General features: G+C 38.6%; 1 protein-coding gene across 1 annotated transcript in view; it reads left to right on the top strand.

The window, feature by feature from the left end:
- Positions 1–12,836: 12,836 nt before the first annotated feature.
- NPEPPS (aminopeptidase puromycin sensitive) overlaps positions 12,837–27,683 on the top strand; it is a 103,852-nt gene continuing 89,005 nt past the window's right edge. Inside the window, exon 1 of the mRNA XM_081931848.1 lies at positions 12,837–13,588. Coding sequence (XP_081787974.1) covers positions 12,929–13,588 — 660 coding nt within the window. The 5' untranslated portion in view covers positions 12,837–12,928. The remainder of the gene's footprint in view (positions 13,589–27,683) is intronic.

Genomic DNA, 27,683 nt, shown 5'->3' with positions numbered 1-27,683 from the left:
TTCACCATTGATATGAGTCACTAAGTCTCCAGAAAAACCTGAATTTAGTTAATGTATTAATAAGTGCTGTGCAGCATCCAAAGCTTAACAGATACTCTTTATGCTTTTCTCCCTAGATGGATTAATCGTTCTCAGGTAAAAATGGCAGTGGGTAAAATATTCCTGTTCACTGTAGAAAAACGACATAATTGTCTACATGCAGTGCAAACAGTTGTTGACAGGAAATAGAATGTGTTTGTTTCCCTATGTATTGCAGGCTAAAAATGACCACTTTTTTTAGATCTAGGGGCATAAATAGTAGAAGCTTATTGGACTGAAGATGTTTATAAATATTTTAAATAAATAGCTTCAAATAAGACCTCAAACGTGGTTAAAGAATAACCCATGATTTGAGGAAACAGATGATGGATATGTAAGCAGTCTATTACAGAGGATTAATATTTTATTTGAACACCACACCTGTCAGAACAAAACAAATCACAAAACTGAGCACAGCATAAAGCTTTCATAGCATCATAAGCCTGAACAAAATTTCCTGGAACTTGAAACATTTCATAAGCATTTATAATCACATAGGAACAATTTGGATTAGAGAGTAATACTGAAAAGAATGGACCTGCCATTATTCTTGAACTTCCGAGATCTGTGCTCTGTGCCCAGTGAGCTACCAGTTCTTATGGGCCAGATTCATCAGACATACAAGTAGCAAGCACAGGTGTAATATTGTTCTAGCCCTACACCATGAGCTCACTAACAGTTATAGACTTAACATTGTTAAATCCTATGTGGTTATTTTCTTGTGCTGCAAGATAGAAGAAATTTGAAGTAAAGTTGAAATCTTATTTTAAAAGTTGTCTGCTTTTAAGGGGCTTGCTAATTATAATTTCTTGCTAAGCACATCATGCACTTAGCTTGATTGTTTTGTGACAGACAAGTTATGAACTTGCAATAATTTGAAGAATTAGAAGAGACATTCTGCACTGATCAATAGTACTTTCCTTATTAGATAACAAGCAGGTGTTGACTTATAACCATTCATTTAGCGACTGTTCAAAGTTACAACGGCACTGAAAAAAGTGACATGATATTTTTATGACCATCACAAAAGATAATCATATGACTCCAGAATAAATATATTATTCTGTATCAGTTGATTAATTTTTTTAACTTCATTTTTATTTAATTTAAGATTATTTACATTTAAGTAAATAATTTCCTTCTGGGCTGTACCTTGTTTCAAATAAAATTGAAGCCAAATATGATCTCAGTGTGGAAAACATTACACATCTTTGGTTTAAGAAAAAAAATGATCTTGGGTCTCCCTTTGCTCCTATTTGCTATGGACAAAATTTATATTAGAGTTATAAATCTGTGTCTAAATTGTACCATTTAAGACTAGAGTAGGTTTCTACACAAAACTCAAAAGAAAGAAAAAATAATCTGAACATATATCCTGCCAGAATTTGGCCCTATTTTAATGAGTGCAGTCATCACCTCAGGCAGATAATTTAACCGTGCTTAATTGTAATTAGCATAGTTTCCAATGCATCATCGTACTGCCAGGGAAGAAGATTTTTTGGACATTTATATAACTTTTTCCTTCAGGCACAACTTGGTTTGCCTTGATCCCAAGTAACATGCTTGATCCCAAGTAACATGCCCTGAGTGAAAGCAACACTTCTTGCTTACCTCAAGTAGTAATATTCTTAAGCCAATGTTCACGGGTTCCTTTTAATATGGACCTATATGGAAAGCACTATGGCTATAGTTTATCTTTAGGAATCACCAACCTGATGGCACATAACCAATATTACTATTTACACCAAGTTCTCTTGATTGGACATGGAGGAGGCCAAGTTATAGGAGAAGCTGCTATTACTACAGATGTTGGTGGAGCAGAACAGGTGGTATGACTTTCTACTAACACAGTCATGGATGAGAATGTTAATGATATTTCACATGGAATGCCATTTTCTGAATTATGCCAGTATATTATGCAAAGAGCTGTTATCAAACTAACCTTATCCCAACACGCACACCTTGAGCTGCAGATGTCAAAGTGAAACTCCTCACGAGATGTTGACAGACAAGAGTGAAACCACTATTATATAATAGTCCTAATTCTGATGTACGGTAATCCCTATTCTACTGATGACAGTATAACAAACCAGTGCTATAAATAAGACTAATAACTTCTCCATTTCTATTTTTCCATTTTTTGTTCTAGAGATATTTGTTAGGATTTTAATGTTTTAATGCCGTAGGATAACCAGCATCATATTGTACAAGTTAGGCAACAAATAAAACAAACAAAAAAACCTTTGTCTTAACATGCATATTTCTTCTCCTTTGTATACATAAGAGAAGCAGATTTTTACAGGAAAATATGTGATTTCCCATCTCAGTTTGAAGTGGTATAATCCCATTACAGACTTACCACGTCAGTCAATAGGGTTTCTAAATACTATTTTTTAATCTACTTTTTCTTAACCTTACCAACATTTAAGATGTGTGGATTTCAACTCCCAGAATTCCCAGTGGCCAAGATTGATAAGATTATGAAACATTCTTTGACATGCTGTTATTCTGGATATCAAACTAGTTATAGACTTGTGGGAGCTGAATTTGATATAGGAACATATTACAATTAGGAACATTGCCTTACAGGCATCTGCAAAATTTCTATGCAGTAGCATCATCATTATTCCACAGGAAGAACATTACATCTGATTTGGACAGGTGGATTGCATAATGATCCCATTTGACTAGGAATGATACAACACATTTTCCAAGTCTTGCTATTGTAATGGATTTGTGAAGTTGTATCCTGGCATTGGTTGTACCCTGAGCAATAATGAAGGACAAGCCTGTTTATTTATTGTATAAATAAATAAACCTACTTATTTTGCTTTATTTATTAGGCAAAAATCTCAACAGTGATGTTTACTATGTCTGCGTTTGGCAGCGGAAAGGTGCCAGTGCTGTAATATGTGAATAGTTGATGACAATGGAATTCAAGGCTATAGATTAGAGTAAGAAAAAGAGTACAAAAAACATAGCCAACTACTTCTGAATTGCTGCACAAAGCAAAACAAATCTTATATACAGTTGATCTGTCCATGAAGTCATATGTGGTTAAGCTGGACTCAGAGATTTTACTTTTTCCACAAATCACTGTAAGCCATAATATGTATTTTTGATTTTCCGTTAATGTAATAGAGGTAGTCCTCAACATACAACCACAACTTACCCCAAAATTTGTGTTGCCAAGTGAGAAATTTGTTAAGTGAGTTTTGCCCCATTTTACAACTTTTCTTGCCATATTTGTTAGGCGAATCACTACAGTTGTTAAATTAGTTACATGGTTGTTAAGTAAATCTGGTTTCCCTATTGACCTTGCATATAAGAAGCTTGCAAAACGTGATTACATTACTTTGGGACACTGCAACAGTCATAAATATGAACTAGTTGCTACCCATCTGAATTTTGATCACATTATTATGGGGATGTTCCAAAGGTTGTAACTGAAAAATGGTCATGTCACATTTTTCAGCACCGTTGTAACTGTGGACAATCACTAAACGAACGATTGTAAGTCAAGTACTAACTATATGTGCATTTAGCTAACGTGGTTTGTAACCACTGTTTACGGCTGGAGCCCATTCAAATACTGGCTAATTTAATAATGACTCATAATTTAATTGAGCTTTAGTGTAATGTGTGATTTTGGCTGTCTTCTTTTTCCTTTGTACTTACTTTCTGGGGAGATATATTACAACCTTATTTGAGTACAATTATTTTGCAATCTGAATTGTTCTGCATTTATTCAATAAACTTTTAAAATGTTTTGCTTTAAGAATTTACTATCATCAATTAAATGTCCCAGACAATTTTAAAATGTTTTTTAACCCTGTGTGCAAACTGGCCTGGCTATATACATTTTTAAAATTTCAAAATGTATGCAGTTCAGAAGGAACTATACATGCAGCTGCTCATAATGGTAGTTAGACACTTCAGAATGAAATATGTTGGTATGTCTATCAACCCAGCTCTGCTTCTAATCCAGGAACAACTGTTAGTTCCTTGCATTAGTGCCTGAATTCTCTTTTGGCTTGGAGAGAACAAATTGACTTTAAAAATAGTAGAAATACTAATAGCTGCACTGATGTGTCAGATAAAGAATTTAGGGCAAGAATCAAAGCTGCTTTTTAAGCAGGATGAGCAAGAAAGGACTTATGAACAGCAGGTTTAGTTTATTGGATATTGGTGTATGGCAATGCATTTTGCTATGATCACAAAAGAAGTAAAATTCACAGCCTAGTTAAATAAAGAATGCTTCACTATATATAGATGCGTGCCCTTTATTTGCAGCTTTTTAATTAGGTTTAGCATGTTATTTGGATTTAAGAGTGTTGCCATTTGGGATTTCTGCAAAGGAATTTGAGACCTAGGATTATCAAAGTACTTATACTAATGTTATCATTTATTTTATAGGTTTATGATAATATAGCACCTTAAGCTTGGTGGATTTTTTATAGTCTGCCATAGGATCAATTATTTGCAATGATATTACATGGAATGATAGGTATCAAATTATCTTATCAGTTTTCTTAACTTTCTACCCCCTCTTTACATGGAGGTGTCCATTTAATCCTTTGATTGTATGACACTAAAGTAATAATCTACTATTTAATCATATAGTCATCATGAGTTATTTTTCCAAAGTAAGTATTTCTTCTTGCCTGTTATATTTTTCCTCCTCTGGCTTCCTCTTTTTTCTAATAAAACTCAAGCTCCCTCAGCTATTTACCCATCTGATCTACAAAAGTGGAAAAAGCTACAGGTGTTGACCAAGTTTTTCCAGAAACAATACAACTGAATCTAAACTGGTAGCACTGACATTAAACTTCTTTATTTATATCTACTGACCAAACCAGACCTATATAAATGGACTGGAGTGTGTGAGACAATAATTATACTGGAAAATAAGAATGGAAATAAGATTTGATTATTTATAGACCATTTAGTCTAGGCATTGTGATCATTAAACTATATGCTTAACATAAAAATATTGAACTTCAAATTGGATCTACACCATGAAAATGATCAAAGAGCTAGCTTCAGGAAAGATAGACCATGATTGTGTTCTTTACAACCTTATTCAAAAATATGTACAAAAATAGAAATCTTCCTTTCTGGCATTCCTGATTGTCAAGTTTGCTTTTGATTCCATCTCCAGGAGAATTCTGTAGGGAAAACTTTGCAACACAACAATTGATAACTGGCTCCTTTTTTTCTGCTCAAGAAGTTGTTCACAAGCAATTTTCTACAAGTGAAGCGTTTCCCAGTAGAGCTGTTCTTGGAAGAATCAGCTATACAGAGAGGATAATCAAGGATGCATCTTGGCTCGGTCTATACATCACCTTGACAACATCAACCCTTAACCAGATGTTCACAAACAGGCAGACCTTAGGATTCTCATCTTTTTATATGAAGATGTTGCTGTCCTTTGATCCGTAATTCCAACTGGACTCAGAAACATTGTGAAATCTATCATCTTCTTCAGAAAGTACGATAGGCTCATACTATAAATTATGGCCCTTGAGAAAAGAAACAAACAGAAAATCTGGATTATGGAGAGCAATAAAACACCACATTTTCAAATTCCTAGGAATATTTTTTTTTTACAAACTGTAATAAGAAAATGGAAAAGCACGTAAAGATTATGCCTATGAGAGCATTATGATCTTCTGCCATTTTGAAAGCCAAAACATTAACCCAGAATCTATACAGAGTGCAGGAATCTATTGCCTCATCCTAGCATTTTCATTTCTCAATAGCAGTCACCAATTTTTTTCCACTGTCTCATGTGAAACTACCAGTGAACTGTGGTATGTCTGCATATTTTAACATCCCAAACGACAAGCTCTCCCCCTTCCCCTCCCCATATTCTCCAAATTTATTGTTTTCCTCTGTGGCTTCTTCTGCAGCTATTTGTTTTTCTCCATTCTCCATTCTATTCCCCATCTGTTTCTACAGTTCCTTCTGTTATTAGATTTGCTTTCCCATGTGCCCTATCTACAATCATTGGTTTCTTAATGGTTGTTTTTCTCAGCAGCTTCACTACCACTGGCTCTCCCCTCCCCGCAATTGGCTCCTCTTTTTGCCTTTGCTTCTGGGTGAGCATTAGGAATATGATTATCTCCAGGCCAGTTTCTAGAACATATTTGTTGTTGTCTTCTGACAAGGACACAAGCATGCACATTAAACCCCATGGCATCCCTTCCTATTGTTCTAGCTACTTCAAATAGTTCTCCCTTTGTCCACTCCATTGGTTCACTTGTCACTAAAGGATTTTTGCTTCTGAACCCTTCTGCTATTATGTATTCTGTCCACCAATTCAGAACTTATAGAATCTTTGTCTAATATTCTCCAGTTTGGGGGATGACTTACATTTATAGGTTCTTTTTCACTCCGCTCATCATAAGATCCACATTAACGCCTCAGTTTATGCTTCTACGTTTCTGTCAACATCCTACAACAAAAGCCTTCACATTTTGCCCCAAAAGGCATATTATTTCTTCTTCATTTTCCTCTGGAAAATTTTGTGAAGTTTCTGGCATTTTAGAACACAAGTCTCCCACCCCCTTTATATACAGCTATTTCAGACTGAATTGAATAAGCACTGGAGCTCTTTTATTTGCCTCAGATCTGCCAAATCAAAAAGGAGACTCCTCTTTTTACCAGTAACAATATATCAGTAACAATATATAGTAACTGTTCTTGTTACTATGTCTTGCTTTTGTTTATTTTCTATCTTATATTTATCCCATCTAGCTCATTGTGAATTGAAAAGTGGATCCAATTGTACTAATTTTATAATTTTCTTTAAATTGTCTATTTGGCCTCATTTATTTTTTTAACAGTTGTACTAGCTGTTTACCTAGTTTGCTGCAGGAAAGATTTCTCAACTTTGGGGTACAAAGATCTAAATTTTTACTTTAAAAAAGCAGGTCTAGTGTGTATTTTTTCTGTAGCAAAAATGCATATGAAATAGCTCGTCCTTCAAAAAATTCTTTGTAGTTTCTAATCAAGAGAAGTAAAGAGAATCTTAAATCTTAAATTTCAACATTTCCCTTTTTCAGGTCAATATTGATATCTTCCTTTCCCTCAGTCTGTTTGGTCTCTTAAAATCTGGAAATATTCTGTGTCTGGTTAGAATTTCATTTTTTGTTCCTTTTTAAAACATTTTTTTAAAGTTATATTTTCTTTAGTGGTTTCTCGTGCTGAATATTGTTCTTTTAAGGCAATATTTGTCAAAAATATGGCTTTCTCTTCTGAATTCAGTATTTTAATTCTATTTTTTTCATGTATGAGTACAAATAGTTCTTGACTTACAACCATCCATTTAGCGACTGTTTGAAGTTACAATGGCATTGAAAAAAAAGTGACTGTCCTCACCCTTACAATCATTGCAGTATCCCCCCCCCTCATCCTGGGTCAAAATTTGAGTGAGGGCAATCAACATGTATTACAATGGTTGCTGCATCCTAGGGTCATGTGATTTCCATTTGTGACCTTCCCAGCTAGCTTCCATCAAGCAAAGTGAATGGGGGAAGCCAGATTTACTCAACAGCCATATGATTCATTTAACAACTTTAGTGATTTGTTTAGCAACAATGGCAAAAATATTGTAAAATTGGTTATGGCTCACTTAAGAAACAAACATCTTGCTTAGCAATGGAAATTCTAGTCTCAATTGTGGTTGTAAATTGAGGATAATCTGTTATCTTCTACCTCACTCCCTTATTTCACTGGTCTTTTAAAAAGCATTTTCTTAACTCAAACAATCTCCTTAGTTCCTCAAAAACTTCCTCATGCCCTTTTACTTTAGATGTTTCAATCATATCCAACAGTTACTACCATATGTGATGAAACCAGGTTTATTTGGTCAATGTCTTCCAAGTTTATTTTGGGAATAAATATACCTCAAAACAGCAGTTCTTATATAGAAGCTGTCTTCTTTCTTCTTTTTCTGGTAGCACAATATCTTAGACCTTAGGAAAGGGGTTATTATGTTCTGCCTCTCATTTACTTAAAGCAATGTTTTTCAATTTCAGCAGCTTTAAAATGTGTGGACTTCAATTCCCAAAATTCCCATAATCAGCATGCTGGCTGGGGAATTAGGGAGTTGAAGTTCATGTATCTTAAAACTGAGAAATATTGACTTAAAGAATCAGTAATATACCACAAATTGAAAGTTTGTTCAACAATTACATTGTTGTAGTCCTTATTTAGTGACCACAATTGTGATTAGTAACTGGGTCATTAACCAAAACAGTTGCTAAGTGAAACTATGATTGTGCTTACATACTTCAGCTTTCCTTTGTTTTACACAGCTGTGAAAGTCATAAACGTGAGAATCACTTGCAAAGTTACTTTTTCATTGTCATAATTGCAAATATTCGTTAAAGGAGGACTACCTGTATGAATGTGTAATAGGGAAAAGTGGATTCTGTTTAATGTATAGAACTCTTTTACGTATCTACAATACTTTTTGAACAAGATATTAATATACCTCGTTATTTTATTTAATACAAACTTTCTTTCCCCCCTTTTTTTACTTCGTCAACTGCTTCTCTCATTACCCCCATTTCTCTTTGCTTTTTGCCATGTCTTGCTTATGAGGAATTGTCCATTTAAGCCCTTACTTTCTTTTGTAGGATAAAAATCATTTAACATTTCATCAGAGACTGAGATGAAGACAATCGGCACTCCTTAATTAAACAGAGTACCTGAAGGCTGATCCCACCCATTGTACAAAACCTGGTGATCTTTTTGGCCTTAGCTTTAAAAGAGAAGAAGTTGCACTGGCACCATTAGAGTAACAGAAAAGAGGAAAACTGAAAAGGCATAAAGTATAGGGTAGATATAGATGAGAGAAAAGATTAGGGGAATGGAAGAGAGGCAGGAAAAGGGGAACAATTAATAACAGCCTCACCACAGCATTAGTGAATTTCAAAGTAACAAAGACTAACATTGCAAAAGACTGGTAAATCTTTCTACATAAGCCTAATATTTTGGATACTGATTTATCTTACATAGAAGACACACTAGAATTCAACCCTTGCATTTGCTAACTCCAGCAGATTTTTGCTTCTTTGGCAGCTTTCTAGAATACCCAGCAGTTTCACTGTTTGAATTAACAGTTGAATCCCAAACTGGAGACATTCCAACATTTTTGTAGCTGTTGGAACAGAACTGCTTTTCTGCTGCTGCGGTTAGGGTCAACTTGCTTTTTGGACTTTAAATCCCTGTTGGGTTTATGGCACTCACAAGGTTTTTGACATGTTTCACAGCTGATCAACAGTGACAAATGGAAAGTACAAGGAAACAGCTTGTAGCATGAATCGGCATGCCATATGACTGACCTCAGAGGCAGGCAGCTGAACAGATATGTAGCAACACAGGTTAATGGGGATATTTGAGAAATTCATTCTTTGTGAATTCCAATGTGAACTGACTTGACTGGTACCTCCCGGTTTAAAGAGGGGATTGGATTACACTTCTCTGACTTTCACATTGCATTTCCAAACTCAGAATAAATATCTGAATACAAATAAATTTTAAAATGTATATTTGTGAGAAAATATGTTCAAAGTACATTTCTAAATAGTAATATTTTGTGGATTTTCAAAACCAGCTGTTTAATATAGAAAGAAGATTGGATGGGTTGAAGAATGGACATATTCTACAAATTAAATAGGCTCAATTTCTAAATAAAGGCAAAGACAAACTTGTTTATATTTCGAGCAATTATTTTAATTGCTTAAAGTACCTCTCTGAACATCTGTTATCAGCATTCACACCATCCACATGGAAACATGCACCAGTAATGTCACTGCTGTTATCTGACTTTAAAGCATTTTATTTAATTGTACTAAGGATTACACTAGATTTTTCAGTTCTGAGATTGGTGGCACAGTGGTTAGAATGCAGCATTGCAGGCTAATTCTGCTGACTGCCAGCAGTGTTAGTAGCACCAGCTCAAGATTGATGTAGCCTTCCATCCTTCCAAGCTGGGTAAAATGAGGACCCAGATTGTTGGGGGCAATATGCTGATTATGTAAACCACTTAGAGAGGCCTGTAAAGCACTGTGAAGTGGTATATAAGTCTACCTGCTATTACTATTTCCAGGCGGTTTTCGATTTGTAATTCAAGACAATGGTGGTGGTGATGGTATCAGGTGGAGAATGCTGGATTTGGCCACCATTAATCTATTTTAATGTAAACAATATTGCATTCTTTGTTTTATTTGTTTGAAACTAAGTATTGAAAGCATTGACTTTCATACTTCTAAATATTTAATTTTGCTCTATAAAGGAGCTACTAGATTATGTCTTTGATTTAGCCTTCAGTGAGTTCCACCACCTTTCTATTCTAATGGGACTTCAGACTTCCCACTCAGTGAATATTTTTATAGGCCAGCTTTTTGTTTCCTTACAGAGATAACATAACATAATCCTTTTCCCAAATGAGAACTGAAGTATACCTGGCAATTTACAATAAACTCGTAAAAGCAACAAACATATATTTTACAAGGGTACAAATACATTTATTGAAAACACAAGAATTAACAGTTAATTTTCAATTAAAACATTGGAACAGCAGCAATGAAAGCAAAAGATTTGTGTAATAGTTATTAAGTATAGCTTTTTGCTAAAAGAAGTATTTTACAATATATTGTATTGTTTTTGATAATGCATATACTTGCATAGGCACATAAAAGTTCAGAACAAAATTAAGTGGTTGTAATACAAGTTATTATCTTAGGATGAAGAGTTCTATACTAAATAAATGAAAATGCTTACATCTAAAATGACTAGGAAGCATGCATGATTCTAAAAATAATTAAATTAAAAATGTGGCCAGATTTTGCACTACATACAAAATTTAATGTGTTCTATCTTCCTATTCCATTTAGAAAACTTTATTTCACCTTTTTACTTACATTTTTACAGGAATATATCTATTTCAAATTTGCTTGGATTCCTTTGCCAAACCAAAGTGTATTCCATCTAACACAGAAGGCTTCTGTGACAGTTCTAACTACTGTCATGCTGCGGCCAGAATATATAATAAAACAGTGGTGGGATACGATTGGTATGCCCTGGTATGGGCATACTGGTACCTGCTGGGAGTACCAGGTACCGTTCCGGTATGGTGCTCCGGAGGGCCCGCCTGCCCATGCTCACCTATTTTTGAGCTGTTCGGGGCTTCCGCACATGCGTACAGAGCGTACGCCGCCTGCGCGATGCTCCACCGAGCAGCTGGAGAGTCACGGAGGCATTGCAGAGCATTGCGTGTGTGCGCCGCGTTCATGTGGTGGACCCCGCCCTGTTGCACCATACCGATTGCAACGTGATCCGGAACCCACCACTGCAATAAAACTACATTTGCGTGGGAAGGGAAAGCATATACTTCTAAGCAAACTTGATTTCCACCAAATTGCAACATGTATCTTTTCTTGAGATGTTGACAGTTCCCATTTAATTTTGCAAATGCCAGCCTTTTTTACTTTCATAATAGAAAGTACAAATTATAACAGAAGGTATAAAATGCATATCAATACAGTAATGCTAATTTATTCGTAATTCACAAATTATACATTCACCATAAATCCCATCTTGTGACGTATCCACAGTCCATACACAGTGGTAATTGATTCCAGAAGGCGCTATGAGTACCACACAGCAAGAAGGTATGTCGCTTGGTAGAATAAGCCGCTCCTCACCCTAACATTTTTATCTCAAATGTGATGCCAAATGCTGAACTTGAAAAAGAATTTAGAATATTTCAAAACAATACAAAGCAAAAAGGAAAAAAAATGCAACTAAGGTGACAGCAACTCTAATATGCCCCGCAAACTGAGCCCATGGGCTGTTTATGGGAATGTTATGCAAACTCAGAAAAATTGAATTGAATAATGATTAACTATGGAAAACAACCACCATTATCTTTCCACTTCTTTCCCTCATTGTCGCCAACCTGACAGAATTGTGAATAAGTTCTCAAAAGTTCTCAATACAGTACTGTCGTACTTTTGGGCTCAATTGTTTATATTGCTTGTAATCTTCTTCGGGAGGATTGTTATTCTTAAAGGCAGGCTACACATAACTGCAGTGAGTTAAAACACATGTAAGCATGTGTGCAAACACAGCACTGAGAATGGCTATCTATTTCCTTTAAATAAGAAAAGATATCCGTGTCTCAGTGGTAGGTAAGAAAACCTGATCTTAGCTGCACAAATCCGAACGACAGCTAAATAACAGAGGCAAGGGAATCTCTCTTGAAGGCCATTTATTGTTAATGTTTGGTTAGATTTAGAGATAAGCCACCTTTAGATATGGGCCACCTGTATACCGCCCAATTCCCAAAATGCAAGAACTAAATTCCGTACTAATATCTTCGCAAGCTAATTGAAAAAAACAACAACGGAAAATACGTTTTGTGTTTGCCAGGTAGAGTGAACCACATACTAGCCAATCACATTTTAGCCTAGGATATATGCTGCATGAACCCAGCTCGACGTATCCTGTGCACGCAGTTAATTCTCTTCGCGTTCACGTGCCCCAAAGGTCAGAACAGGAAGAGGCGCGAGAGCAACCTCTGACCTGCGCGTGTCACATTTCTTATTTTCATCCCGCCCGCCAAAGATGCAGCTGAGCAAAACTTAAGCTGTCGCTGGGCTCCCCCTCCCCCGGGCAGCCTTTTCTTTTTTTCTTTTTAAAACCAGTGCGCATGCGCGAGCGGAACAAACTCTCCTCCCTCCTGTTTCACTTTGCTGTTGGTATCTTCCGAGTTCCTCCGCGCCGGCACCCGATAACGTTCAGCTCAAGCCTCGGCACAGATACACGCAAAACTCAAATGGCCCGGGGAGGTCTGCTTCTTGTCCACCTGATCAGAGAGTGTGTCTCGGCCTCGCCGTGTTCTAGTGCGCAGGCGCTAAAGCGCGTGCGTCACCCCACGAGTAGTCCCTTCTTTTTGGATTGTTCCCCCCAGCAGGCTCGGGAGATCAAGGGGACGAAAGAGAGGTGGCGTGCGCACGCGCGTCGGCCGCTCTCCCTTTGGTGGCCATCTGGGGTAAGAGGGTGGCAGCGACAGCAGGACAGGCAGCGGGCTAGCGCGCGCTCACAGCGGCCCCACTTGGCTTCTCACTCTCGGTTGGGCAAGGCGCGGCGCGCGCAGCCGCCGTCTCCTCCTCTTCGCCCTCCCTTTTCCCGTCTCTTCCTTCTGTCAGCGGGAGGTCGTCGCCTCCCCCTCGTTCCGTGCGCTCACTGGGCCTCCCCGTTCGCCTCAATCACCGCTGCCGCCTCCGCTGCTGTTGCTGCTGCTTCTTCTTCTTCTCCCTTTTCTTCTGATTTCTCCACCGTCTCTTCTTCCTGTGGCGCTGCTGCTGCTGCGATGCCGGAAAAGCGGCCCTTCGAGCGGCTCCCGACCGAAGTGCGCCCCATCAATTATGGGCTGTGTCTCAAGCCCGACCTTATCGACTTCACCTTCGAGGGAAAACTCGAGGCCGCCGTGGAGGTAACGAGGGCTGAAAGAGAGGAGAGGGGAAGAGTGGGGGGGGGGAGAATGGGCGTGCCTGCGCATGTAAAGGCATATAGGTGACTGGAAGGGTGAGGGAGGCTTACCTTCTACCGTGTAGGGGAGAAGGAAGCAGGCCGGGAAGTGTGTGCTTGTGTGTGTATGTGTGTATATTGGGCAAAGGAGGGGATAGGGAAGATAGGAATGGGGGGCATGTACAAAGAAAGTGTCTTTTAGGGCCTTGGGCTGGAGGGTAAGTTTGAACGTTGAGAAATCCGGGGGCCTTTAGGCAGAAATGTGAGTGAAGAAGGCTGTATGGGAGAGAGGTGGTGGTGATTAATTCTTGCTTGGGGGTTGGTGATGGTGGTATGTGACTGTGTGATGAGTACGAAAGGAGAAGTTTTGGGGTGAGTGAATAATGTATCCGTGTGGATCGGTGGTGTAAGTTATTGGTGGTACAGGGAAAGGGGGCATCACTTCCAAAAACGGGCAGTGATCGAGGAGGAGGAGGGGTGGTGGCTGCAGTTCTGGGATCTTGCAATGTGTGTGCCTGTGCACGTATGGGGGTGGACCTTTCTGAAGGAGGAAGAATCCCCGCCTGAAAGACAAGGAACTTTTTAGGATTGTGTTTTGTATTTTGAAAACATTGCTCATGTTTGTAGGCTTCAATGGAGATGAATTAGATGTAAGGTATTTTTGTAAAATGGGGGATGGGAAAGTTTATATCAAGTTTTGTGGTTGTGAGTACTTGTCTTCAGCTAGTTGTCTGTGGATTCTAAATAGGAGACATTCTATTAAAAAGCCCTTGGGGATATGGGGGTTAAATTAACGAAAGGTAAATCACATTTACTTTTTTAAAAATAGTGTTTTAAAGATATTTGTGATATACCTGTTTTAAGGTGTATGATATTTGTGCACTCAATCAAATTTATACTGCCTAGGTTATAAAGTTAAGTGTTAGTGGCCATCTCTGTATGTGTAGATTACATGCATGCATCTATTCTCAATTATACCTCTTTTACTTAAGCACATGCATCCATATTTAGACTATGCAGTCTCACATTTCCCACCCAGCTGTCCTCTTGGCCTGACTATTGATTTCCCATTGCTCTTAGAAGTACAAGCAGCACATCTAAATAAAATTGTTTGGCTTGAGGATGACTAGAGTCCTGGAAATCTGTATTCAGTAGAAAATCACTGGCTACAAAGTAGGGTAAATGAAAAGTGCAGTTTCTTTCTGTTTAAGCAATTCTACTCAAGTTAGTTCTGCTGATACAGATTCAGTATTCTTGAATCAAGAAAAAAACAGTAAGACTTTTTCTATTCTCTCAATAAACCACTGCAGATCGGTGGTGTCCTGTTTCCATTATTACCTGGTCATCCAGGCAGCTGATTAGCTGGCATGCTTGAGCAAGAAAGAGTTTTGAACATCTTGTGCAGGGATGTCAAACTCGCGGCCCGCATGTGTCACACACTGACCACGCCCAGTTTAGTGAAGGGGAAAAAGTCATGATATACGTCACGTGATGACAACATGATGCCGCGAGTTTGACATACCTGATCTAGTGGGAAATGAGCAATCAGTCAGCTGGCTGTTAGGAAAAATGGGAGAGACTGCCCATCATTTCAGAGGTAAGATTATATAGAAGAATGATATGATATAAAAGAATATGGTTTTCATCAGAAATTTAATTTTGTTCTTTTAAAAGTCCTGAGCTTGGGATGAACTTTTTTCTATTGCCTTAGATTTGTAAATAAAATCCTTTGATTTTACATAATATGGAATGAGAGTTATTGGTTCCCACCAGGTTGTGACTGATATATTACATAGGAAACAATTAGAATACCAAAACTCTTAAAAAATGACTTTTAGAAAATTTCTCAAGAAATTGGAGGAATATTTTTCTTATTTTCACAAGTTTTTGGATAACACCTAAAATATAATTAGAATAAGTGTAATTTGTGATAGCTTTCTGGATGTAGGTAACCTGCCTATTAATATGAGGGACAGTGACTCTCCGTATTAAAAAAAAACCTGATAAGAAGAGAGCCAGTACTTTTCCTTTGGATTCATGCATTAATTTCCAATGTATCCCAAAATGGTATCAAATTGCTTTGGATATAAGTATTTGTTAAAATCTATTTTTATTTAAGGCAGAGATTAACAGACTATGAGTTGGGATTCTTCTGTGGAGTTGCGAACATTTTGGACACCCATTGCATGTTTTAAAAGAAGATACATAAGAGGTCAAAGAGAGAACACTATTAAACTTACTGTGGAATTGGTTCACTTTGTGAGCCTAATTGTGGAAAAAGATCATTGTGTTAGAAAGTTTGAGAAATGCTGGAATTTAAAGATTACGATTTAAACTGATATGTGCATTTCTTACGGCCTTAACCTCCATGAAACCATTAGTTCTGTTTTTGTTAAGAAATTGTGCTAATTTATTTCAATATTTTAGAAGTATGGTTTCATAAAACTTAAAAACACCTACCCTAAGATAGCTTGCATCTTATCTAATATTTAACATTAATATAGGATTCTTTAAAATATTTTGAGATTGAATTTATGCATCATACTATGCCATATTTCATGACAAAAAAGGAAAATAATCTAAAAGAAAAGCAGAAAAAGAGTATAAAAACTTGCATCGGATATGGATATCTTTAATGAAACACAAAATCAGTTCAAAGATAAAATAGAGAACATAACCAAATTATGTATTACACACATATTGATCCAGTATTTGGGAGGCTGCAACAAAGAGGAGGGGGTCAACTTATTTTCCAGAGCACCGGAAGGTAAGACAAGAAACAATGGATGGAAAGTAATCAAGAAGAGTAGCATCCTGGAATTAAGAAGAGACTACCTAATAGTAGTTGTGGATGCTTTATCACTGGAGGTTTTAAAAAGAGGCTGGACAGTCACTTGTCTGAAAGGGTGTAGGATCTCCTGCTTGAGCAGGGGATTGACTAGATCACTAGAAGATCTTCAACGTCCCTTCCAGCTGTATTCTGATTGATTGATTGATTGGCAACAATGTCCTATTTGTTGTCTGACACCTTTAAAACTTCTGATAGTTTCCCATTATTCACTATTGCTAAAAAGTACGATAAAATATATTAAGTTTGGCAAAAATTATCCAATGTACTATGATACAGAATTGGTAATAGTTATTGCAGTTTTAAATATAATGCAATTTAATATGTGCAGAATTTCTTTTTGGAGAAAATATGTTTTAAAGACATGTGAGTTAAACTTATTTAGAAAAGGGAAATCCATCTCGCAATGACATACTGACATTTTTCGTACATTATGGAGGAAAAGGAAATATTTTGACTATAATTTATTTTATGCCTTCTATTTTGAAGAGTTTGAAGAGAATTTTGGCATGTAAAGATTAATGCATGCTGTGAGATGACCAGTTCTATAAATACTATGAAATACTATCGTATTTAATTTGGAAGCATGCATGGCATTCTTAGTTTAGTGTGCAGTCTTCTTTATAAATTAAGAGAAAGGAGTACATGCTCCAACTAAGAATGCCATGCATGCTTCCAAGTTAATTACAATTTGTATGTTAAAGACAGGGAGATAGGGAGGAAATAGGTTTTCAAACTCAGTATCATAGTAAGGGAAATCTTCTGTAAAGGATAGTTAAATTGGGTTAGAGTTAAGATTTCCTATGCCTTGCTTTATATGGTGTAACTGATCTTTAATACAGGTAATCCTCGACTTACAACTGTTTATTTAGTGTATGTTCAAAGTTACAACAGAACTGAAAAAAGTCACTTATGACTGTTTTGATGATTACAACCATTGCAGCAAGCCTATGGTCATATGATCACAATTGAGATGCTTGGCATCTGATTCATAAATGACGATTGCAGTGTCATGGGGACATGCAATCTCCCCTTTTGAGACCTTCTAACGAGTCAATGGAGGAACCAGATTCACTTAATCATGTTACTAAATTAAGAACTGTAATGATCCACTTAGCAACTTGACAAGAAAGGTCGTAAAATGGGGTAAAACTTAACAAATGGTTCACTTTGCTCAGCTTTGGGGAAAGCACTTTGCACATGAGCAGAAACACCATGAAAGTGCTCTGCACATGTGCAGAAACAAAATGAAAGCAGTCACCCGGCTTTGGGGGAAAGTGAGTGCTGGGTGGGTGATTTCATGGTGCGTCTGCTCATGTGCAGGGTGCCTTTCCCCAAAGCTGGGTAGGTGATTTCATGTTGTTTCTGCTCATGTTCAGAGTGCTTTCATTGTGTTTCTGGTCATATGCAGAGTGCTTTCCCCCCAAAGCCAGGTGCGTGATTTCATGGTGTTTCTGGTCATCTGCTTGATGGGTAAGGATTTGAATGCAACTCAAGTAATAATAATAATAAATAAATAAATAAGACAAGCCATTTTGGTTTTTTAAAAAGCTGACATCCTATCCCATTTCTTCCCAAAGCTGCCCTTATTTTCCGAGCAAGACACTCTCAAAGATTAAGCAGTGTGATTTAAAAACAACAACAACAAAATTGCAAATTGGTGGTGGTCCCTCCCTCCCCTTTACCCCCCCCCCATTGCTTCTCACTCCATACTCCACTCTACTTCACAAAATGGGAAGCCCCACCAACCCCCTGACATACTGCCACAGCCGAATTGGCCATTTGGCATTTGGGCTGGAGTCAAGTCACAGAGGCAACGGCAGAGGCAGCAAGTAAGGGATGTCAAAATGGGAAGGCCCTGCCAGGTGCCACTGGTCTGCCCTTTGATACATTGTTCACTTGTCCACCTGGCTCTTCGTATGCCACCTGCAGCAAATTGTCCCCACAGCGAATTCCCAGTATTGAGATATCCTGGAATGAGATGGTGGCAATGAGTTGTCAGGAGATTTGGCGGTGTCAAAAAGGCCACCCCCAGCTGGCTGTGCCAAGTTAGCGCCATCGAATCATCCTAGACCTGCATGTTGGATATGTTCACTACCTTGAGTTATTTATAAAAATATTAAAGATGGGATACAAATAACTAAATAAAAATGAAAACCTTAAAATAATTAACACTTATCAACAATATAAAACTTTAGTAAACTGTAAGTTACAAAGTCTTTATGCTTTTCAGGCTCATTCATATGGAGATAATAATAGTAGATTTCAGACAGTACCATAAGACTGCAAATAATTTGGCTGTGTTACATATTAAAAAGGAACTTAATTATATACCTGTACACTTCTGTGCGTTATGAAGCTGTTCTTGCAGTGGTTTTGCATAATCCTAGTATATTAGGATAGTATTGTTTCATAATGAAGTTGTAATTTTGCCTAGGTAGGAGCTTGTATCTAAAAAAAACCCATCATCTATTGTTTGCCACAGGATTCTTACTTTGGATGTGTTAGATTTCAGCTTCTATAATTGTTTAATAGTACTTAAAATCAAACATATTTGGAGAGAGCTTGAGAACTGTTTCAAATCTGCATTAATCTCAGAATAAATCTTCAGGAAGAAAATGGAATTATAGGTAACCTTCCAAAAATTGTGGAAATTTTTACCAAAGAATATTAGCAAATTCAACAGCTCTGAAATAATTAATCTAATTATTTTTTAAATAAAATTTAAAATGAATGTGAAAATAGTTATTTCATATATAATATATGGTTTACAAGTTAAACCTTGATTTACAAACAGTATTGAATCTTTGAAATAATAATGATTAGATGCTTCAGTCTTAAAGGACCTGAAATGAATGTTTCAAACTTAGAAAACCTGAAATCAGGAATAATAAGAATAATTGCAGTTTTTCATTCTGAAGCTGATATAAAATATTTTTCCACTTGCTAGTTAATGGAAGCCAATATAATATAATGGACTTTGCTTGGGGAGATTGGACTATAAATATTTGCTGAACTGTGAAACGAAGTTTGGTAAAATATTTTAACTTGGCCCCCTAGATACTTGTCGTCTAAAGCTTCTTATAGGAACTGTGGAATATGAAGAATAACTAAAGGCTGCCATTTGAGTTAATCATGGTTTATCAAAGTTGAAGAAGCAATTTCAGTTTTACTTTTTAAAATGTTTTTTAAACTATTCAAACTAATTTTAAATATCTTTACCTATTTTTCGTAGATATCAAACAACTATAGAACAATGTAAAATCATTATTTTGAAAGCCAGCTGCTTTATATATCAAATGAAAAAAGTAAAACTCCATGTTAGTGTAAAAGAGTAACTGGCACAGAATTATTTCTGGTAAAATTGTACTTGCTGGGATCAGGATATAGTAGTCCTTCACCACGTCAATTGGGGGACCAGAATTTCAATTGATAAGCAGTGTAATCATTAAGTATTCATGTGACCTGACCCAATTTCACAACTATTTTTATCCTGTTGTTAAGTAAATTACATGATTGTTAAGAAGTGAATCCAGCTTTCTGTCTTGTCTTTGATTACTGGAAGTTGGCTGGGAAGATCCCAAATCATGATCATGTGACTGCAGGACACTGCAACCATTGTAAAATGCAAGCTGGTTACCGGACACCCAAATCATGCAATGGTCATAATTTTGAGGACTAATTATAAATCACCTTTTTTTCAGCACTGTGGTAATTTCAAACCATTATTAAACAAGGTAGTAAGGTTTAAGGTTTAAGGTTTATTTAATTTATAGACCGCCCCCTCTCCCCGTAGGAACTCGGGGCGGTGTACAGACCGTTCATGATCAAAACAACAGAACATAACATAAGACATAGAACAAAAACAACACACACATACTGTCTGTATATAAAACCCCAAAACCAATTTAAATAATTAAAAACAATTTTAAAACCTGTTTAAAACCCCAATATAAAATTTAAAAAGCCATCCAGGAAAGTTAGTAATAGATGTTAAATACAGTTACGATTATAATTATAATTAGGCCAGACCAGCTACTTGAAACAGGTGGGTCTTGAGTTTCTTGCGGAAGGAGCGGAGATCAGAGGTGGTTCTAATATCGGGGGGGAGGTCATTCCAGAGGGTTGGGCCCATCACAGAGAAGGCCCTACTCCTAGGCACTGCCCGCCCGCACTGTTTAGCGGAAGGTACCTGGAGGAGACCCTCTCTGTGAGAGCGGATTGGTCGCAGGGATGTATGGGGTAGAATGCGATCCCGCAAATAACTAGGTCCCGAGCCATGGAGCGCTTTGAAGATGACGATCAACACCTTGAAACGCACCCAAAAGACCACAGGTAGCCAGTGCAGCTCACGCAGGAAAGGTGTTACATGGGAGTACCTAGTACTCCCCATAATAACCCGCGCGGCTGCATTCTGGACCAGCTGGAGCCTTCGGGTGCATCTCAAGGGGAGCCCCATGTAGAGAGCGTTACAGTAATCAAGGCGAGAAGTCACTAGGGCATGGGTGACTGTGCAAAGGTAGTACTACTTGTAGTACAGGTAGTACTCGACTAACAACCAGAACTGAACACAAATTTTCCATTGCTAAGCAAAACAATTGTTAAATGAGTTTTGCCCCATTTTACGACTTTTCTTGTTACAATTGTTAAGTGACTCATTGTGGTTGTTAAGTTAGAAAAATGGTTGTAAAATAAATCTGGCTTCCCCATTGCCTTTGCTGATCAGAAAGTCGTAAAAGGTGATCACATGACTCTGCACACTGCAGCCATCATAAATACAGGTCAGTTGACAAGTGTCCGAATTTTGAGCATATGACCATGGAGGTGCTGCAATGGTTGTAACTGAAAAATGGCCATAAGTCACTTTTTTCAGTGCTATTGTAATCTTTGAATGGTGACTAAATGAATAGCTGTTAATTGAGGACTGCCTGTGCTATAGTCATAAGTCAATGAGTTAGAATAGCAATTGGAATGTATTTTAAGACCAAATGTATCAATTTTTGAGTTGCTTTTCTTGCTTTTGTTAATGGCAATTTGGTGTTCATAACATTCACAACACAGGAACCTTTTTGTGCTGAGCAAATGATTTTAATTGAAAATGTAGCAAGTTTATATACTTTCACTTCAATATTTCTTTTAATTGTCTTCATTTGTTTCATGTATGGACAAGATTCAATGTAATTTATTCTTAATAATGAATATGTCCAGTTGTGCTTGCTAGCTACTTTCTTCTGCAGCTCTTTATTGTCAGTAGTCATAGTTGACTTTAGTTTTAGAATATTTTAAAGTCCTTTGCCAGTGATCACTGTTTCCCATTAAGGAAAAAAGGTATCTTTAAAAAATATGATTCTTTTAGTTTGTTTTTGGTTGATGTGAATGAAATTTATTGATTAACGACTAATGCCTTAAACAAACCAGTGTTTCTTAGCAAGGAAACATAGGTTACAGGGAGGAATCAATAGGCATAATAAATGATAAATGTACTTTCTACACTTGTGGATAGCTGTTAGATTAAAATCATTTCCTAATAAAGTGATACTATATGCTTTAGCAGCATACTACATTGTTTAGTGATTTTTCCACCTTCGTAAATCAGTTTTAAGAATATTTTAAACATCAGTAACAACCAAATTAAGTGGAAAGCCAGAATGCTAAATCTCTCATGTACGTATTTTTCATTTCTAAAAATAAATAAAAAATATACAATAACATTTTATTATGCAATAATAAATCTTGCATAATTTAATCTACAACGCAATCAGCATTAGCATCAGAGTTGGGAGGTACTTTGGAGGTCTTCTAACACAATCCCCTGCTCAAGCAGGAGCCCCTTTATTATTTCAGGCAAATTGATGTCCAGTCTCTTCTTAAAAGCCTCCAGTACTGGAGCACCCACAACTTCTGAAGACAAGCTGTTCCATTAGTTGATTGTTTTCACTGTCAGAAAATTTCTCCTTAATTCTGGGTTCTCTCCTTGGTTAGTTTCCATATATTGCTTCTTGTCTTGCTTTCTGATGCTTTAGAAAATGGGTTGACTCCTCAAATATTACAAGCTGATGTCATGTCACCCCTAGTCCTTCTTTCCACTAGACTAGACATAACCAATTTCTGCAACCATTCTTTGTATGTTTAACCCTGCACCCCCCAATCTTCTTAACTGCTCTTCTCTGCATTTTTTCCAGAGACTCTACATCTTTTTGTATTGTGGTGACCAAAATTGGGTGTGGTATTCCAAGTGTGGTCTTACCAAGGATTTATAAGGCCTAATAAGATTATTTTGAGAGAAATGGAATGAGATACTACAGAATTTGCCTTTAGCTTCATGGGAAAACTTTTCTTCCATATCAATATAGAAGAAAAATCATTCTTTAAATGAAAAGAGACTGCATTTTTTCTATATTGAGATTATAGGAACAAGACATAGCAGTGATATACTTTTTTGTTTTTGAAGCAGACTGAGCTTATCTGCAGTTGTAAAGTGTTGTCCTTCAGAGGCTCAGCTTTCAAAGAAAGTAAGTCAGACTTTTATTAGAAACACTGATAATTGAGCAGTTCTGGCTTTTGAAATTTCAGCTGTATCTATTTTGGTTTCAGCTGTTTGGGGCAGGACACCATGGTATTTTAGTTATTAATGCACAGCCTGTCTACCTAAGTTATTATAGATTTGCCTCTTAGATATCTGAATTTCAGAAATCAACAATGTAACCAAATCCAACTAAACAGTTCTTCAAATTTAAAAACAAGTTGTGTAGAAGTAGATTCTGACAGACTATTAATTTTTTATGCACATGCTGAGTCATATTATTTTCCTGCAAAGAATTAACAGTTGTCCTGAGACAGGAAGGGTGTTGCTATATATTATATTAACTGATTTACTACTTGTCTAGTGTAATCCGTACCGATCAGTGAAAAAAATGTGGTTGCCTAGATAAGGCCTAAAAGTATTGTAGCGCCTGTCATTGATTCTCAGAAGTAATTTGACAAAACTATTTTTGATTTTATGTTCTTGAGTCAGAATGCAGATATATTTTATCTTTGTGTGAATAAATACAATTACATCATAGCAGTTTATATCTTTGACTGGCTTTGACAGTGAAGTTCTACTGGGCAATGCATGGGATAAAATGCTCATCTAATTGACTTTTCCTCTTTTGGGGAATTTGTCTTTTTCTGCTAGGTTTCTGTCCACAAGAATCAGAAATATTGTGAAGAATGCTTTATGAATGAAGTTGTATGTGGAAAGAGCTTCAGTGATCATAACCAGTACTTTGAATTTGGTCTGGAAAAAAATGGTTTAGGAAGGAATTTTTCAAACGAGTTATCTGGAACTATAGAGTTCCTTTAGGACTTGAATTGAGTTTTGTGGGATAAAGGCAAAAAACAAACAAAACAAACCCTTGATGGTCTGCAAAGGTGGGGGAAACAAAACTTTCTCCTAGTAGGTGGAGAAAATCCAGGCATGGGTATGACTCCGTCAGGATCCAATCTGACTGGGTCTACAAGCATTAAAGACATGCCCACAAGGCTCCTCCTGAGTAGAGTCTACCCAGCTTAGACTCAGTCGATCCTTCGATTAGCTGTGTCTGTGTATTTCTCCTTACTAAATAATTCAATTTTAAACTACATTTTAACTAACACCTTCTAATTTCTTTCAAAATTAATTCAATTGGCTCTGGTTTTCTTTCGTTTGAAGGCTTCGTAGCCTTCTGGGGGCTCTTGCCTCGTTCTCGCTTGGCTCCAGTCGTCTTGGAGAACGCTTGCAGCTAGCCTATGGGGTTTTACATCAGGCTCTGCTAATTAGCTGATTGATGCTGCTGCGCCACCCGAAAAGCTGCTCGCTGCAGCCGCGCCACCAGGAGAATTTGTGATCCTCTTGATCTCACCGCCTGAAGACTCTTCACAACGTGGCAGCCACCTCAAAGCCGCTTGAGCGCAGGGCGCTTCGCACGCCACTGCTCTTCCTTGCTGCCCCATCAGCGTTCCTCCTTTCGGCCTCAAACAGCTTTTCAGCTTGGACGTTCATTCTCTGGATCCGGAGCATTTGCCGGGCGGCAAATTCTATTCAGCGTTTAGCCGCCTTGTCTGTTCACTACCTCAGCCCCCCCTCAGGGCCCTATCTACTCGGGTGGCCATTTGTTTGGACGGGAAGCCTGCGGTGATCATTTTAGGTGCTGTCCTCAACTGTGAGTAATGTCAACCAACAAGACCACACAGGGTAATCCACCTTCTCCGGTCATTATTTCTCCTCCTTCTCCTCTGAGCCCAGGAGCAAAAGGAGAACCACTGATTCTCAGCCACCTACAGCCAAGCCTGCTAAGGCCCCTAAGATATTTCCACCTTAGGAAGTCCTAAGCGTAGCTACCACTGGTTTTGCCCATGACAGATTCTGATCCACAAAAGGCCACTTCTAAGATCAAGCATTGCACTGCTCCCGTCTCTGCCTCACAGGTTTCTTCTCAAATAATGATCAATCCTACTGAACATCTCTCTACTGATACTGATGGGGATATTTCCACTCCTGCTTCTCCCTTAAACCCTGAGGGTGGGATTGGGCTTCAAGGAGAGTATGATTCCGAAGGGGATGGTAGTGTCATCCCAGACATAGATGTGAGTTCTCCTTCTCCCAGAACCATTGCTGTCAATTCTAATGACATGGCTGACATCATAGCAGCTGCCATTGAACGAGGCATTGCTGCAGGCCTTCAACATCAGGGTCCTGCTACTGCCACCCCTCAGTGTTCTACTTCTAATAAATCAAACAAGGGCCACTCTTCCCGTTCTCAAGGGGAGGCTTCTGGAAGTACTTCTCAGCCTTCTGCTGCTGTCCCTGAGGAACAGGTAACCAGGGACTCCGATCTTTCAGATGATGAGGACTTGACTCCGTCTCCTTCGGCCTTAATGGACCTATTCAAACCTGCCTTGTTTCGCTCCCTCTTGTTCAAGGCCAAAAAGGTTTCTGGTATTCCAGCCTCAAAACTATCCTCATCTGCTGAGGTTGACAAGTCTGACACCACAGATCCACTCTTTTCAAGGCCTCCTGTCGAAAAGGATATGGTTCCTTCTCCAAGCTGTTCTTGGAAGTAATTCAAAATCAGTGGGCATCTCTGGGGGCGGGACCTCTCCCTTCTACACTAGACAAACAATTGTACAATGTCAGCCCTGAGCTCTCTAAGCTGTTGGAAGTCCCTTCCATCGACCTGCCTGTTGTTTCTCTTTCATCGCCTAATGCAGCTCCTAATGCTCCAGAGGACACGCTCCATCCTGAGGACAAACGCTTTGAACAGTCATTAGTTAAGGGTCTTCAGTCCGCTGCATGTGCGGTCCGGGCTGCCTCTTCTTTTTTCAAAAGGGCGACCCTCCGTTGGCTGAAGCAGATGCAGGACACAATTCGTCCTGCTGATTCCCGTTCTCATCAGGACATCAACAAGCTCAAAGGGGCAATGGAATACGCTACCGATGCCTCTCCTTCAAGTCAATGGCTTCATCAGTCACAACAAGACGTCTTCTATGGTTGAAGCAATGGCAAGCGGAGGCCAGAGCAAAGTGGCGTTTGGCTTTTTCTCCTTTTTCTCCTGGTCTGCTCTTTGGCCCGCCTTTGGAACCTCTCTTAGTAGAGCTCAAGAACAAGTGAAAGATGCTTCTTTCTGCCAGCCGCAAAACAGATTCTAAACCCTCTTCTTTTTTCCGTAGGTTGTCCTTTTGAGGGACGGATGGGATATTTACCTACCCCCGTCCTCAATGCCAGGCTCCCCTGAGACAGATCCAACAGATATTCCCAGCGTTTCTCCTGCAGGAAGCCCTTCAAGGGTAGCTCTAACCATTCCTTCCAAAAGCAGAAGTAATTCTATCAGGGACCTCCCAATTGGGGGCCGTTTTTCAGCTTTCGCCGATCATTGGGACAACATCATCAACGAGGCCTGCATCAGGCGTACCATCCGATTTGTCCTTGCTCTGGAGTTTCTCTCCAGTGCCCTGCAGACTTTCGTACTATGTCCTGTTTCTAGAGACATTACCAAAAGACATCTGGTTGAACTCGCAATTGGCCATCTCCTCCAGACTCAGGCCATTGAGGAGATGCCCCCTGCCCAGCATGACCAGAGGTTTTATTCCTGTTTCTTTATAGTGCCTAAGTCTTTGGGGGGTTGGAGGGCAATCCTCAATCTCAAATTTCTAAACAAATTTATAGTTTACAGGAGGTTTAAAATGCACTCTCTGCTATCCATCTTGGCCTCCTCTCCTCTCCTCGATGGATCTCACAGAAGCATATCTCCATGTTCCTATTCTCCCAGATCACAGGAAATTTCTCCTATGCGGGGAATTATTTTCAATACCGTGCCCTTCCATTTGGCTTGTCCTCTGCCCCGAGAGTCTTCACCAAAATCCTTGCTACGCTGGCTGCCCATCTTAGAACTATGCCGGTCAGAATTCTCTGTTACCTTGATGATATTTTCTTGCTGTCCAGGTCCCCACACAAAGCACGCAGAGATGTCCAGATCACTCTTCAGACCCTGGAAGAACACGGATTCCTGGTCAACTTGAAAAAAAAAGTCATCTACAGCCCACAACTCGCCTCACGCACTTATGGGCAGTGATAGACACCTCCCTGGAGCAAGTCTTCTTATCACCAGAATGGCAGGTGAGCATTCACGATCTAGTCTCATCCACCAGAGGCCGTCCAAAGATCCACCTGTCACAACTTCTGGGAAAAATGGTGTCCACCTTCAACATCGTTCCGTGGGCCAGGTTCCACAGTCACCATCTTCAATGATTTCTGCTACCATATCAGAAGGCAGACTGCAGTTGTTCGATGCACACGGTTCGTTTTACCTCAGAGGTAAGCCGGTCCCTCCGCTGGTGGCTCTCCCCTGCCTTGGAACAGGGCTCTCTATTTCACGATCCCCCACGCATCACTCTAACCAAGGATGTGAGTCTGCAGGGCTGGGGAGCTCACATTCTGTCGCACACAGCACAAGGCCTTTGGTCACGCTCCGACCAAAGGAACAGTATCAACTGGTTGGAGCTAAAAGCTGTTTTTCTGGCTCTTCTTCAATTCGAACATCTCATGGCCAATGCGCACGTGCTTGTCCTTATGGACAATACCACCACCAAAGCGCACATAAACCGGCAAGGGGGGGACAAGATCCCGTCATCTTATGACTTTGTCTTTCCAACTGGGGTCCTGGGTGGAGACCCACTTATTGTCTATCCGGGC

Source organism: Natrix helvetica, assembly GCF_964273705.1.
Source record: "Natrix helvetica genome assembly, chromosome: Z".
Taxonomy (NCBI): Eukaryota; Metazoa; Chordata; class Lepidosauria; order Squamata; family Natricidae; genus Natrix; species Natrix helvetica.
Note: the sequence above shows the minus strand (reverse complement) of the source record. Positions and strands in the feature narration are given on the sequence as shown.